Source organism: Garra rufa, chromosome 14 (genome assembly GCF_049309525.1).
Source record: "Garra rufa chromosome 14, GarRuf1.0, whole genome shotgun sequence".
NCBI lineage: Eukaryota > Metazoa > Chordata > Actinopteri > Cypriniformes > Cyprinidae > Garra > Garra rufa.
Window position 1 is genome coordinate 18,647,547 of NC_133374.1, and position 17,518 is coordinate 18,665,064.

At 36.7% G+C, this 17,518-nt stretch overlaps 1 protein-coding gene across 1 annotated transcript in view; it reads left to right on the forward strand.

Moving 5' to 3' along the window:
• Positions 1-17,518, forward strand: part of rpa1 (replication protein A1) — a 39,669-nt gene that overhangs the window by 11,435 nt on the left and 10,716 nt on the right. The window contains exons 12-13 of the mRNA XM_073817746.1: positions 2,721-2,869; positions 15,861-15,993. Coding sequence (XP_073673847.1) covers positions 2,721-2,869; positions 15,861-15,993 — 282 coding nt within the window. The remainder of the gene's footprint in view (positions 1-2,720; positions 2,870-15,860; positions 15,994-17,518) is intronic.

The window sequence follows — 17,518 nt, forward strand, 5'->3', positions numbered from 1 at the left end:
AGCATACAGAGCAACAACAAAAACTGCATTCATATACTCAAATTATCACGCATGAGCAGCGCTTCTGAGAACAGAGAAAATCAGAATGAAAAAAAAAAAAGAATAATATAAATAGGCATACACTAAATATGTATAAATTAAATAACTACCTAATTAAGATGACAAAACTAAAACACACTGAATCCTTCTATGCGCTTTGAAGAAAGGTACCGGTCTTGTTCTTCTCGTCGGACATAAAAACATATAGCAGGCCAGCTTATACCTCAGTTTTTAACATGTGGACATGCTGTACGGATAGACTGGGACGCTGTCTGTTAACGCTTAGATCCGTGACAAAAACACTTCACAAAAATCGTTTCAATTTGCGGTTCGGGTCTTTTCGTCCACTAGTCATATGTGGAGAAACGTGTTTTCACAGCGTTCAATAGCCAATCACAGACATTTCTGTTGATTACATTATAGCAATGGCCAATCAGAGGCGGCTATGTTACGATCCTCTCACCACTCAAAGTGCCGGTTTCAGTTCTGCTGAATTCTATACCTCCACGAACTCTCTCATTAAAACAAAGAAAGTGTAGACATGATGTAAATAAGAGATTCATTGTACAGAGTAAAGGTTATTTTATTACTTTTTATTAACTTTGTGAGTTTGCGATTAACTACAGTAATGTATGAGTGACAGCTTTCCAGTGATTGTAAGGGGAGCGTGCACTTTTTAGACTATAATTAATTCAGAATTAATAATTAATTAATTAATAATTTTTTTTTTTTTTATTTTTTTTTTTTATTATTTATTATTTTTTATTTTTTTAACCGTTTAACTGATAGTAATAATCGGTTAAAATTCTTACTGACGGTTAACGGTTAAACGGTCAATATGAGCATCCCTAACAAAGATAAAATATAAAATAGTTATATTGTGATTAATAATATAGTAATTATTATTAAAGGTTTACTCACCCCAATGAAAATTTTGTCATTAATCACTTACCCCTATGTTGTTCCAAACCTGTAAAAGCTTTGTTCGTCTTCGGAACACAATTTAAGTTATTTTGGATGAAAACCGTGAGGCTTGTCACTGTCTCATTGACTGCTGAGTAAATACCACTGTTAAGACCCAAAAAAGTATCATCAAAATAGTCCATCTGCCATCAGTGGTTCAATCTGAATTTAATGAAGCAGCGAGAATACTTTTTGTCTGCAAAGAAAATAAAAATAACTTTATTCATCAATTTGTCGTAGGACCATTTTGGAGAATATACGCTAGACGCAAACTGCGTACTCTGTTCTGTTCTGTCTGTCAGCCGCACCACGCGGATACGCTGTTTTTGCTCAAATCGAAGCATAAAGAACGTAGAAGACGTATCCGCATGGTGCGGCTGACAGAGAACATCGTACGCAGTTAGCATCCAGTGAATATTCTCCAACATGGTGATAAAGCGCAGATGAGACGAATTGATAAAGTTATTTTCATTTTCTTTGCATATAAAAGTATTCTCATCACTTCATAAAATTCAGATTGAACCACTGATGGACTGTTTTGATGATGCCTTTCATACTTTTCTGGGTCTTGACAGTGGTATTTACTTGGCAGTCAATGGGACAGTGACAAGGCTCCTGGTTTTCATCCAAAATATCTTGCTTTTACAGGTTTGGAATGACATGGGAGTAGGTGATTAATGACAATTTTCATTTTTGGGTGGAGTGACCCTTAAAGAAAAGAACTGGAGGAAAATATGCAACATTGCTTTGTTATTTTGCTTTGAAATCTTCAGAAAACTTGACCTTTTTCTCAAAATCAGCCATAGACGGCAATGCAACTAACACTTTCAAGACCCAGAAAGGTAGTAAGGACATAGTTAAAATAGTTGATGTGACATCAGTGGTTCAACCGTAATTTTACGAAGATACAAGAATGCTTTTTGGGCACAAAAAAACTGAAATAATGACTTTATTCAATTTTTTCTCTTCTGTCAGTCTTCAACATGAGTTCAAGAGGGTACCACAATGCGTGTGATGCTGCTGACGCAGATGTCGGATGCGCTTTGCCTTGTTTACAAACAGATGAATGCACAGATGTGTTGCGGTGCTCTCTTAAACGTGCTCAGGAGAGTGCCAAGACTGACACTGAAGAGAAGAAATTGTTGCATAAAGTTATTTTTAATTTCTTTGCGCATAAAGTATTCTCGTAGCTTCATAAAATTAAAGTTGAACCACTGATGTCACATGGACTGTCTTTACTTTGTTTTTACTAGCTTTTTTGGATTTTGAATGCGTCAGTTGCGTTGCTGTCGCAGGGTCAGAAAACTCCAATTTCATCAATTTGTGTTTCGAAGATGAATGAAGGCCTTGCTGGTTTGAAACGACTTGAGAATAAACTATCCCTTTAATGCATGCTTGAAAAAAAAATGATGGACCTCAAACATTTGAACCAAAGTGTAATCACAGCTGACTGGAGTTGCAAACAGTGACATCCAGCCCTAAACACTCAGATCTTGTACCAGATGATGTTTTTGTCAAGCATTGGGAGAAGCTTCCCATTCCCATTACAGCTGCCAGATGTCTGCTTCTGTTTGGCATAAAAGACCAAATGCTTAAAACCACAATTAGATGAAAAATACGTACGGATCCTTTGCAGTGCTGCTTGCAAGAAAAATGTCACACTGTATGTGCAGTTGTTCAGTGCTTAACTGTTTCTTTTTCCTTCCCTCACTCTCCAGGCAGAGACGTTTGATGGCAGCGGGCAGCCTATCTTGGCCATTAAGGGAGCGAGATTGTCTGACTTTGGTGGGCGTTCTCTCTCCACTCTCTACAGCAGCACGGTCATGATCAACCCCGACATTCCCGAGGCATACAAACTGCGGGGATGGTGAGTGATTTTTCTCTGTTTCTCTCTCTCTCTCGAATCATGCAATACAGACAATACACGCTGCATCTGTTGTTAAGTGTTTGTCCTAGACGAGACAGATGCGTTCTGATGCGCTCCTGTTTTTATTTCTCCACTTGTGAGAATTGGGACGAGCAGAGAGCAGACACTAAAATGCACACTCTAGACATCCGAGAGGGTGAGCATGCTCATGCCTTTGATATCAAGATTAGCTCTATCAGCGGTGCTCTGGTGGGTTTTGCATTCAGGCTGATATAGGAATGCAAATCATAGCTAATCCCCTGCCAAGATGTTCAATTTCCCCTGGTGGACTCGTGTGACTTGGTTCCTTTGAGAACAGGAATGTTTATTTCTGCTCTGGGGATATAAAACAAGGAAGATGGGGGAAACGGTGCCGAACGCCTTGTTGAGGTGGTGGTGTTATAAATACTTGCATACAAGGCAACAGCGCTGAGTATATGATGGCTGCCTGTGTTTTTGGAGTCTTAATCCTAATGGAGTCTTATTGGCTACTGAAGGAATTGATAAACTGTTATGACTCATTTAATGTTTTCCTCTGCTTTCTCTTGCCAATTTAGGTGTGTGTTGGGACTGCCAAATTTCTAATTATACATCTTAATATTTCGGATAGACCTGTCACAGTTATTACATAATCACCAGATTGCGATTATTTGAGTGAACAACAATCATTGTACACTTTCAGTTGCAGAAAGCAGAACAGAAATAGTCATAATTATAAAAAGAAAATGTGAAATGTTTAATAATGCATTTTTCTCATTCCAGTAGTTTTATGTGAATGCAGTAGATGAACTAGGATCATCTTAATTCATAAATGTTGCATTATTAGCTGCATTTTCTGCAAATTATAATAAAATAATGTGAATAATAAAGTGCACCACTAAAAATGTATATATTCATATTTACAATTTTCATCATGAAGCAGTTCTACTTGAAAATAGAAAATGTATTCCACTTCTGCCCAGTTAAATAGTTGTTTAAGAAGAGCATAAAAGATGCCAAAATCAGTGCAAATATTTGACTTCTTTAGGTGAACACACATAATTGTAACCCTGGACCACAAAACCAAAGCTGAATAAATAAGCTTTCCATTGATGTATTGTTTGTTAGGACAATATTTGGCTGAGATACAACTATTTGAAAATCTGGAATCTTGAAGGTGCAAAAAAATCAAAATATTAAAGAAATCACCTTTAAAGTTGTTGAAATGAAATTCTTAGCAATGCAGATTGCTAAGCAAAAATTAAGCTTTGATATATTTATTGTAGGAAATGTACAAAATATCTTCATGGAACATGATCTTTACTTAATATACTTATTTTAATTAAATTTAATTAATTCATTAAATTAATTTAAATAAGGGTCTAATGTTTAGGGCCTTATGAGTTTTATTTTTTCCCCCAATTCCATTTCATTTTTTTCCAAATGCTGTTTTTTTTTTCTTTTTTTTCTTTTTTCTAGATGCTGTTTTAATGTTTTTTAAATATAACACAATCATGCCAGTTAATTGAAATCATGAAACTTACACTATTTAACAGCAATTTATTAAAAGTTTTGCTAAAATTAAATTTTTAGGGCTTTAATTAATTGTATTTGTCCCCAAGTGCTTTTTAGATGCTGTTTTAATTAAATGAAGTAGCAAAAATTACATTTTAGGGCCCTATGAAATCAGTTTTAATTTTTCCCAAATTAGGATTTATTTTTATTTATTTATTTTATTTATCTCAGTTTAAATTTTTCTAGATGCTGTTTTAATGGTTAAATTTAAAAATGTAACACAAAAAGCATGTCCAATTAATTGAATTCATGGAAACTTACACTATTTAAAAGCAATTTATTACGTTTTGCTAAAATAAAATTTTTAGGGCTCTAATTAAATCATTTTTATTTTTTTTCGTCCAGTTTTCATAATTTTTTAGATGCTGTTTAGATGATTAAATTAAAACTTATTTTACGAAACGCATGTCCAGTTAATTGAAATCATGAAACTTACACAATTTAACAGGAATTTAATAAAAGTTGAACAGAAATTAAATTTTTAGGGCCCTTTGAAATCCTAAAAATTCTGGTAAATATTTTCTTCTGGTAATGTTTTAATAATTTTATTAGTAGTACTGTAATTACGTTAATTTTTTTCTGGCACTGTTTCTTCAATTTAAACTGAACTTTTTTTTTTTGACGGGTTGCTGTGAAGACCTTTAAGTTTCTGTTTGCATTTGATATGACTATAATTTTTCATCCAAAATTTGGCAAATTCCATGACATTCTGTATAGGAATGCTGCATAAATCATAAGGGCCTAACTGTTGTTTCAACCCCTGTGTTCTTCAAAATAGAACAAATCATACAGGTTTTATTGGAATGAAATGAGTAAATGACCATTTTAATTTAAGTTGAACTATCCCTTTAAATGATCTGTGTGCTACTCATGAAGTGTTACTTAGCCTTCAACCTCACTCAACCCTGTTACAGTGCCACACTGACTAATCCTTCCTCCCTACCTGTTAACAATCCATACTTGCCACCTAACAGCCCACCTGGCCAAAGCCATCCACGAGTGTCTCTCTTCATTCTCCCTGCAGGTTTCAATCAATTCCTCTCCCTGTGCTCCATTTATTTACCTCCCAGTAACACAGACCCCCAGCCTTGAAGTGAAATAAGATGAAAGTGCTGCATAACAGGGCCTCAGAGTTGAATTTCACTTTATTTTCTGCCACTTTTTTTTGTACATTTTGACAAGCGATTAAAACCTCTGTTTCACCAGCCTCTGGTCTGCAAGTTTGAGCGGGTAATTATTTTGGGGGGATCTGAAGGCTTCATTTACATAATGAGGGTAGTGGAATGTGACTGAACACAGCGGGGTGAGGTAGTGGAGAGGTAGTGATCTCACAGCAGTTTTCCTTAGAGTCCCAGAGTGCCAGCTCGAAGCATCTGGTTCTTATGCATGGCTGTGCGTAGGGCTCGGGCCGGCATATTCCCTTGCATTTTGAGGGGCTGAAAATGCTCTTTGTCAGCGACGTTTCAGAACTTCAATTTTGCTGATCCAGTTGTAGGTAAGTTCAACCGCTTAGTCTCTGAGCTCACGTCTGTCCTCTTCTCACTTGGAGAGCCAGAGATAATGAGCTTTCAAATCATGGGCCAATGCGCAGTGCATGGCCTCTTGGCCAGCTTTCTGAAGGTCCAGCAGGCCACTGTGGAATCGATAGATGCCCTTCAATTAGTAGAGCTGCAGTAAGTGCTGTTTTGAACCTGGAGGTGCTGTTGAGGCCTACAGCTTGAGGACTCATTCAGCCACTTGACACACTGTGCCAGTTTTCTACTTCTGAGACCTCTTAAAGTTGGAACTTTATTTTACAGCAGTTACAGCAGTCCACTTTCAGCCTCCAGAAAGATAAAATTACAGTTTTTTTTCTCCAGTCCATAACAGGGCTCTATGCTTAATTTTCTTTTTAGGAGCGCTTGTGCTCCTAACTTAAAAAATTTAGGAGCACAGTCAATTTCAGGAGCACCTTCTAATCAATAACACAAAAGTGTCTTGTGGGTTTTCATATATTTTCATGTTTACTGAGGCTCAGAGGTGGCATAAGTGCAGTCAAATTCATACATTTGTGTTGAGATTAATGTTTTAAATATAAAATTTTGAATACAGAAATATTAAATGATTGAAATAACTGAAAAGGTACTTTAAAAAATAAACTACATCTGCCAGTAGGTGGCAGCAAGTCACTGATTTAATTAATGAATCATATTCATTTGATTCATTCGAACGGCTGATTCGTTTAGAAAGCAAGTGACTGTCTTTATGAATGGGAAATTGAATCATTGACTAGCTAGATTCGCTTTAAAATGCACGTTCATTCATAAACGAAACAACGCTGTGTTTGAATGGAGATGGGCAGCAGCTCAGTTGTGACTTGTTTTAGACCATTTTTGATGACGAAATAGAGCAAAATAAGGCAATAGTGTTATAGTCAGTCACTTAACATTAACTTAACTGTATTAAATCAATACCTCATTTACAAACTCTTAAATCATTAAAAGCTGTCACTCGTCTTAGTTCATTGCAATCTCACATAGTTCCATTATAGTCAATGAAGCTCTCTACACTGCACAATGAATCACTTATTTACACTCTCTCTACACTTTATGAAAAGATTCGTAGAAACCTTTGAAGCTCCCCTCAGCCCAAACACAAATATGCTGATCGGGACAGTCGCATATGGTGCTCCTAAATATTTTTTCATAGTCGCACACAGTAGTTTAGTCACAGATGTGACTGAAATGGTTGTACTGTAAGACCCTGCATAATTGGTACTATTCATCTGTTACGGTCACTTGTTGGAGAAATGTTTTACAGCATTTACAGTTAATACTTTTGTAAATGTTCAGTTTGTGTAATCCAAACAATGCTCATGTTTGATTCTTTATACAAAGGAAGAGTGTTCGCATTTTCGTTTATCAGCTTCCCCTCCAACCATCTGTCATGTAAACAGTTTTTTTTTTTGCCTTGAAGTTTTAGTTGCATACTCTCTTTTACATGGAAATGCTTTACGTAAGTAGAATGTGTGAACACAGTACTCTATTGATTTAAATGACGTGTCCATCTTTGATCTGTTAAGCTGTAGACCCAGGGGGATGTAACCTTGAAGTCTGGTCCTCGTGGAGTTGAACATGTTGGGGCACACACATGTTGTCTGCCATTTAAATTCAATCCAATTAATCACATTGATTGAGGATCATTCGTTCTCACGCTCCAGAGTGTAGGGAGTCATCACTGTGCTGCTTCGCTGTCCATATTTCTGGCGTCATTGTGTAATTTGGCACTTCAAAATATAATTTTGGCAGTGTATTTCTTCAGAAGTTATTATGTAAAAACTAAGAAGCATTTAACACATGTTCCTGCCTACTTTTGTGATTTTATTAAATGCTAATAATCCATGAGTAATTGAAAGTCTTTTGAGAGACATGGTTGTCTGTTGTGTTTTATGTAATGGGTCTTACCAATGGATAAACTAAAATATTTCATTTGGCAAGCAGCTGCTTTTTGTGGCCTTGTTTGGTGTTGGTGTAGCAGGCAGTTTACATATGTGACCATGGACCACAAAACCAGTTATAGGGGTCAGTTTTTTCAAATTAAGCTGAACAAATAAACTTTCTATTGATGTATGGTTTGTTAGGATATGAAAAAGTTTGGCTGACATACGGCTATTTGAAAATCTGGAATCTAAGTGTTCAAAAAATCTAAATATTTAGAAAATCACCTTTAAAGTTATCCAAATAAAGTTTTTAGCAATGCATATTACTAATCAAAATTAAGTTTTGATATATTTGAGGCTAGCCTGGGTGTCCCCATGCTGCCTTCCGCGCAGCGCGATTTTATTCACGCTGGAAGGTAGCATGGAAACCATGGACCAAATTTTCACCTCAGATAGGGAACCAATCACAGAACGGGGAGGGAGCAGCAAGACGATGACGCCTTCTATGCGACTCACCGAAGCAGTTTGTTTATAACTATGGATCCAGCATGGCAGCAAGTTATCATTCGATGCAGCCATTCACATGTCACGCCTAAAAACGCGTGGAAAACGCTAGGCGCGTCGCTTTCTCTTTTCCAAACCGCTCTGTAGCTTGCGCATGGAAAACGCGAGCGCGTCGCAACCACGTCGCTTCCATTATGCCCGCGCATACCGCGCGTCTACATTTGAAATAACGAACTTTAGTGCGCAAAAGACGCGACATGTGAACGGCCCCTTAGATAGTGTTCTAAGTAGTTTAGAACGCAAGTTTATTTTGAAAAAAGAGCAACTTTTGGCGTTAAACCATCGCTCTGTATATGTCATCCGGTATGATTGAAACGATTGGCTATGAACTACGCACAGGCTAGGGATGCTCATTTCGGTTAATTTTCCTGACCGACAACCGCTGCTCGTTATCCGATCATTAACCGTTAACTGATAAAATTAGAATAATGAATTCGTTTAAAATAAAAATAGAATGCACGAGTATCTGTGATGATACATAAAAATACAAGCAAATGTTTTATTTTAACGTGCAAACAGCAGCATACAGAGCAACAACAAAAACTGCATTCATATACTCAAATTATCACGCATCAGCAGCGCTTCTGAGAACAGAGAAAATCAGAATGAAAAAAAAAAAAAAAGAATAATATAAATAGGCCTACACTAAATATGTATAAGTTAAATAACTACCTAATTAAGATGACAGAACTAAAACACACTGAATCCTTCTATGCGCTTCGAAGAAAGGTACCGGTATTGTTTTTCTCGTCGGACATAAAAACATATAGCGGACCAGCTTATACCTCAGTTTTTAACATGTGGACATGCTGTACGGATAGACTGGAACGCTGTCTGTTAACGCTTAGATCCGTGATAAAAACACTTCACAAAAATCCTTTCAATTTGCGGTTCGGGTCTTTTCATCCACTGTGGAGACACGTGTTTTCACAGTGTTCAATAGCCAATCACAGACATTTCTGTTGATCACATTATCGCAATGGCCAATCAGAGGCGGCTATGTTACGATCCTCTCACCACTCAAAGTGCCGGTTTCAATTCTGCTGAATTCTATACCTCCACGAACTCTCTCATTAAAACAAAGAAAGTGTAGACATGATGTAAATAAGAGATCCATTTACAGAGTAAAGGTTATTTTATTACTTTTTATTAACTTTGTGAGATTGCGATTAACTACAGTAATGTATGAGTGAGAGCTTTCCAGTGATTGTAAGGGGAGCGCGCTCTTTTTAGACTATAATTAATTCAGAATTTGAATACATTTATTCATGGATTCACTCTTTGATAACCCAATATCGCCATTGCCATCGTGTTGCATAGGCTACTTACATGAGTTACACAAACTAAGAGAAGGTAAAGCAGGTGCTTACTCAGCAAAATATGTCTGAACAGCCGCACTGCACGTGTCCACACGCCTGCGAGTAAACATTTTTTCTTTCACCATGCAGCAAACGTAAAAAATAATATATATATATATATATATATATATATATTTATATATTTTTTAACCGTTTAACTGATAGTAATAATCGGTTAAAATTCTTACTGACGGTTAACGGTTAAACGGTCAATATGAGCATCCCTAGCACAGGCGCATTTGATAGACATTCGTAGCGCCCAATAAACGGCTCTGGGCATTCGTAAACCACGCCTCAAATACGAGAAAATGAACATGTGGTTCCCAGACCACGAATCATGACGAAGTCATAACGTGGTCTGGCGTTAGCCAGGCTAATTTGAGGCAGGAATTTTACAAAATATCTTCATGGAACATGATCTTTACTTAATATCCTAATGATTTTTGGCATAAAAGAAAAGCTGGTCATTTTGACCCATACAAGGTATTTTTGGCTATTGCTACAAATATACCTGTGCTACTTAAGACTGTTTTTTTGGTCAAGGGGTCATATGTTTGGCTGAAGCTTTCATAACAGTATATAAACTAACCCTTAAAGGCATAGTTCACCCAAAACCTTCATGTCGTTCCAAACCCGTAAGTCCTTCGTTCATCTTCGGAACACAAATTAAGATATTTTTGATAGAATCAGAGAGCTTTCTGACCTGGTATAGACAGGAACTCAACTAAACATGTTTCAACTAACACTGAAGAGAAGAAATTGTTGAATAAATTTATTTTTGTTTTCTTTGTGCCTAAAAAGTATTCTTGGAGCTTCATAACAATACAGTAGAACCACTGATGAACTATTTTATAGGTGTCCCTACAACCTTTCCTGGCCTTGAACGTGGTAGCTGTGTTTCTGAAAGGTATGAAAGGTTTTAAAGCTCTTGAATTTAATCAGAAAAATCTTAATTTGTGTTCCGAAGATGAATGAAGGTCTTACAGGTTTGGAACAACATGAGGTTAAGTGATTAATGACTGAATTTTATCTTTCAAAGATACTAGAATAAAGGATATGTCAGCATTTTGATGCAAGTCTCCTTTTGTCCAGTAGATGGTGTCAGAGATTAGGACCACTCTTAGTCTGCTCCTCCTGTGGAGTGGACTTCATACTCCACCATCAGTCATGCCTCCCGTCATTCCTTCTCACCCTGCCACTCTCGCCCTGTTCATTATCATTCTTTCTCATTCGCTGATGCGCTCTTACTCATAGGTTGCCAATTACTTTGACTGGCTCATTTTCGTCAGTCTTCTCAGAGGCAGCGGAACCATTCCTGCCTCCACCCCACCTGTCAGAGCCTTCAAACCAGCGTGCGAAATAAAGCAACGCACACCCAGGAGTCTGTCTGTGCTTGCACTCCTTGTACTTGCACTAGATGTCTCCATCAAACTCAATTTGAGATATTACGCAAGGGTCACTCGTTTCTGTGACTCGATTTTGTTTAAAGAAATTTTTGGGGTTCTCCGCTTGGCCCGCACATGAGGAAAGTTCTCTCTGGGGAACGCTATTGTATTGTACAGTGAGCTTCAAGTGAGCATTTGCTGCTGTGCTGTTTCCAGGTCAAAGGAATTGTTGACCCAAAAATGAAATGTTATTGTTTACTCACCCCCATATCATTCCACCCCAGTGTTATTTTCTTCTGTGAAACACAAAAGGAGATCTTAGGCAGAATGTCTAAGCTTTTCCATATAGCAGAGGAGGATTTATACTGCCGAGCTCCATAAAAGCAGTCCGTATGGCTGGTGTTTATATTCTAGTTTTTTTTTTTGAAGCCATACAGTACAGTAGCATTATGTTAGAAACAAACTGAAACTTCAGTTTTTTTTTCTTTTGCTTTTATGCTATATCACTACACTGTTTACTAGGACTGGGTAAAAATATAACTATTTTAATAGATTCTCATCGATTCTCATTTTTACAAAATGAGTGATTCTTAAATCCCAAGAATCGACTAGTCTTGCCTTTTTTCAGTTCATAAACGGAATATTGTAGCATGCATTCCATCAAATATATCGCAATAAGCTTTGTGATTTGTCACTTTTGATGTGAAACACAATCTCAGTTTTCAAACAATAAATGCCATTTTGGCGCTGTTTAATGTGGAGTGACAGATTGCTGTAGTGCCTCAGTTCAAGAGAAGCAGCTGTGCAAAGCGTGGCTAAACTCATTGTCTCCTCCACTTAAATACCAATTTCAGCACAAAATAAACCTGAATAAACATCCAAATGTATATTTAAAGAAAGAGGACAACTTATCGAAAGATAAGTAGGGTTGCCCTCGACTAAAGATTTTTCTGGTTGACTAGTAGTCGTTAATTTTAAGCATTAGTCGACTGTTAGTCGCACCTTTATTAATAAACCATATAAATCATAATAATAGCCTAATAAGTGCTCAAGCACACTCAAGAAAGCTTGTAACAGTGCACCAGCAGACTGTTTAAGGGAAAACAGCAAGGAGACTACATTAACATATTTCAATAAGTTGTTGATAAACTAGTGCTTTCCTTGTTTACGGATTAAGAGATGAAGTCAGCGACACTGAATCGTCATCTTCGCAGTAGTGAATGCGCCTATATGCATGTTTCATATGGATTATGTAATCTGAGAATATTTGTTTTCTATTTGAATGATTCATTTAAAAGACATTTCACTCTCTATAGATGGCCTATATTTTTCATGTCTGTAGGACAAGTTTTCTTTCATTATTTTACAAAAGTGCAACGATTTGTTGCTATTGTGAGTGCACACAAATGTAAAGTCTTTACAGATTCGAAAGATGTATTACTTTTATCTGTATGACCAAAAATTGAGTATTTTAAGAGCAAGTGACCACACCGTCGCCTCCATCTGTAATGCAATAAGCGCACATTTTTTTTAGTGGTGCACATTTTTATAGGTTAACATTAGATTGAGAGGCCATAAAAAGTTGCTACTAATATATTTCAAGTGAAAAGACATATTTGAGGTTGATGAATGATAGGTGAGCGTTTGAATGTCCTGCCCGATGTACTATATTACCACATGAACCAGCCGTTACCAGTCGGTCCGCCACGGACTGTGAGACTGCCACTTACTGTGGAATTTTTTTTTTCTGCAACTAAGCTACTAATAATATTTTATTTGACCAAGCCTCTTCTTCAGTTATTAGTTAGTTATTAGGGGGCAGCCCTAATCCAAAATAGATATTGAAATGTAAATCAAATTAAATTGCAAGCTTGTGAATCAGAATCGATTAGTGAAATTTGTTGAAACCTAGCCTTACTATTGACAAATTGACCTTTTTGTTTGTAAAATTGAGCTAAAATGTAACCATTACTATTACGGTTGTTCGATGTCGACCAATTTGGCATCATACGATGTCTAACGTGAAACATCGCGATGGACGATGGCATCGTCCGCGGGGGTTGGGGAGAGGGCAGGAGTGCGGGATGGTTGTTGTTAAATAATTAATTCATAACGAATTAATTAATTGTAGCCTACCATTTCGACCAGTGCTTAATTTGAGCTGGATTTTTAAAGATCCGGCATTAACAAGTGCATTAGATCGTGACAGTGCGTGGGTGCATACGAGACATAGCAAGCGCGGGTTTATGTAGCTGTATTTGGAGGATGTGTGTTGGTCCTTAACATATTTTCGACCAGTCAGCTTTAAGTTCAAAATGGCTCTCATTGATTGCTTACTGCTTAACCCACTCTCTCCAAACGCATTTAATGAGCAACGGAATTTTTAGAGAGAAAGTGTAATATCAGAAATAATACCAATTCAAGGGAAATATTATTATGTATTAACATTATAAACACTATAAACATAGCTATAAGTTAGTTACCCTGACTCCAAAACGAATCATCTAAATGTAACGGTATTCTGAACAGAACAGGAATGAAACAAAATATATAAAGTTAAGAATCCAAAACAAAGCGAAACTAAAAATAGCAGGCGTTGGGCTCACGTACCTCTGTAATTCGGCACAAATCCAAGTGTTTCCATATTCCCAGTGTATTTGAATGATAAACTGTTATTTATAATGTATAGGCTTTGTATTGTACGTTTGTATTTTGATGGGGAAAAAAAATATATTCTCTTGTTTTTTGTTCCAAGCTCGGTTCGTTATGGTAAAACCATGAAAAAAGGCATATTTGGTGTAGTTTATTGAATCTAATTTAATTAATTATTTTGAATTTTTTCTGCTGTTTTTGTATGCCTCATTTATTAATGTAAACGAACTAGTTCATGTAATTCGTTTGGAGTTCACTGTAATTTATATTGTGATCGCTAACAACTTCCTTGTTATTTCCTCATAATAATAATAATAATAAAATAAGTAAAGATGCAGAAATTGAAAGCATGCATTTCATCTGGCTATATAGTTTGATTCAGTGTGTGTTTTTCGCGAGCGGGTTGCTGCGGGGGCGGGGCAGGGGTGGGGTGGAGGATCGCGATGCTGGCTCATCTATCGACCCAACCCTAATTACTATACAAGTTAATTAAGACTCAAATTTCATTGTGTCTGTATTAAAAAGCTGCTTAGCTGCCTAACATATATTGTTACACAGAAGGAAATAAAGTAGTTCTGTAATGAGTACTATGAGCAAATGACCATTTTCATTTTTTTCATATTCCTTGATTATCTTGCTGATGAAGCCATTTATGACATGCATTGTATACTCTGTCATTGGTTTTTCTAAGCATTATGTTAACTATTTACATCTTTTTGGTGAAGCACCTCGTTATACCGTGTTGATATAGTTTTTGTAAATAATTTTTATAAACTGCAATTATTTTTCAAAGCTGTCAAGAAACGGCATTCAACCAAGACTTATTAATGACATCCCTTCATAGATTCTTAATTTTCTTTCCTCTCTTACTATTCCTGTCACAAGTGTTTCATGTCCTCTGACATGTGACAGTCCGTTCAGTGCTCAATCTCGCTGCTTTCCTCTTGTTGTCTGCTCGGCTCAGTTCAGACACGCTGCACTGAGCGCCAGCCTGTCACTCCACTGCTCTAAAGCACATGCCATTTCCAATTTGCTCCTCTGGTGTTCATTCTGCCTTCCTCGATGGCACCGCCCGTCATCCATACATTTAGACTCAGTCTGCCAATTACCGCCGTGTGAAGCATTTGTTTTATTCTGCGGTATTGTTTATTTTTATGACTCATTCGCAAGATTCACATTTAGTTTCTTGCTTCATTCCAGCATAATATCAGTTACCGTCAATTGTGTTGTATGAATACGCTTGCCTTTTCATTGAATTCTGCAGGAAACACTGGGGACAAAAAAATCTTTTTTTTTTTTAATCAGAAATAGGCTGATCCTTTTTGCAACGCACGACTAGACCTATATTTAGGGAATTATTCTGGGAAGTGCATAAGTGCGGTGATATAACAAAGAAGCTGAAAACTAAGTTTAGAGGCTGTGCTTTAGAATTAAGCCAATTTTTCAGTTGGCAGACACAGCACTAGAAGCCAGGGCCACACGCTTGTCTGTTAACGTGGATATTTTCAATTAGTTGTGCCTCCCAGAACAAGCCCTGAACCCTTGTATTTACCGATCCACCCCGTCCTATCCCTCCGGTAACCAGGCCTACGGTCTCTAGATTATAATACGGTATCGATTCCACAGACACACTGCTTCATCCTGTGTGAGCTTTGTTTTTGTTTTTTTATTCTCTCTCTCCAACCTCCGTCTTCCTAGCCACTCCGGAGCGTGAGTGAAAATGGGTTTCTGATTTCACCATTGCAGCCCTGACCCCATCTCCCTGAACCATTCCTACACTGTTGATTCGTTTCACAAGTAGCCCCCAGCGTCTCTGCGGCCACCGCTGCTGTTTTTCCCTAGCTGGAGCAGATCTTTCTCTCTCTCTCTCTGTAGATCTAGTTAAGATATCAGCTACTTATCTGCCTGAACAGATGAGCTATTGCCTTGTATGTAGAGATGAACAGATGTGTGACTGATTTATTTTTTGATGATTGACAGCATTAGAGGCTGACCATTTTTTTGTGTGTATTTGTTTGCAGGTATGATAAGGAAGGACATGCTATGGATGGGCAGTCGATGACTGAGTTGAGAGGACCTGGTGGTGGTGGTGGAAACACAAACTGGAAGACCCTGGCGGAAGTCAAGAATGAGCACTTAGGACACGGAGACAAAGTATGTTATCCACATATTATAGGCCCTATCCATTTAAAATTTTTCCAAATTAAGGTTTTTTCTGGTTTGTATTTTTTCCCTCTTAATTTTTCTAGACTCCATTTTAATGAATTTTAAAAAAAAAAACAACCATCAAAATCATGTCTAATTGAAATATTGAAAGATACACAATTTAACAACAATTTATAGAACGTTTATCAAAAATTACATTAAGGCTTTTATTCTGTATTTTCCATTAATTTTCTAGATTTCAATGGTTTCATAACACTTTAATAATCAGAAACATCTCTAATTAGTGTACTAACCTAATTTTATTTATTCATCCAAAATGAAAAAAAAAAAAAAAAAAAAATAGTTACATTCTGTGTTATACAGAAAATTAAATTATGGCAAAAAATACTAATTTTATGTTTTTTTTTTATGGTAATAACACACTAGAATACATTTCCAAACAATTACTTAATTACATTGTTCTGTTGACATTTAACGTAAATATTATATAAATAAATTAACTTAATCTCAAATGTATATTTTATAAATAAATTGTATTTTTTTTTTTTAAGGGATCTTCTCATAAGGAATCAGTTTTCTGGTCTAAAAATACCATCTTTTTAGTAGGTTTATTCTAAAAGAGTTGTTCCTACTTTAAAACATTAGAAACCTACAACACTTGACTGTCCACTATTACACATTAAAGGGATAGTTCACACAAAAATGACACTTCTGTCATTTAATTACCCTCATGTCGTTCCAAACTGGTAAGACCTTTGTTTATCTTCAAAACAAATTAAGATATTTTTGATGAAATATGAGCTTTCCCTGCATAGAGAGCAACACAACTACCACATTCAAGGCTTATAAAGGTAGTAAGGAAATAGATAAAATAGTCCATGTTGTGGTACTCTTTTAAACAAAAATACAAAACAAAAGAGAATAAAAATAACTTCATTTTTGTTGACGTGCGTTCACAAGAGTACTACGACACATCCGTGTGCGCACAAAAAGTATTCTCGTAGCTTCATAACATAACCACTTATGTCACATGGACCATTTTAACAATGTCCTTAATACCTTTCTGTGCCTTGAGCATGGTAGTCGCATTGCTGTCTATGCAGGGTCAGAAAACTCTCAGATTCGATCAAAAATATCCTTCTGTGTTGCAAAGAAGAACAAAGGTCTTACGACTTTGGAACGACAAAGACTAATTAGAAAAACTAATTATAAAGCCATAAATATGAACCTTTTTAAAAATTCCTTGTCTTGTGGAGCATAACTTTATTAGGGTGTCTCATTGTCTCATTCATCTGATTAGTTGTAATCAGTCGGTCCTGCGTGACACGTGTTCTGAAACAAAAGACACAGGGATGGAGTCATTTAGCTACACTGTTACTTTTCTCGCTGCTCATTAATCACGCATTGTAATGCCCTTCCCGACTTCCCAAGGTGTGTGCTTAAGTATTACTCGCATTCAGTGCTGGAGATAGAGAATGGAGATTAGCAGGACTCCATTTACTAAGCCTGATAA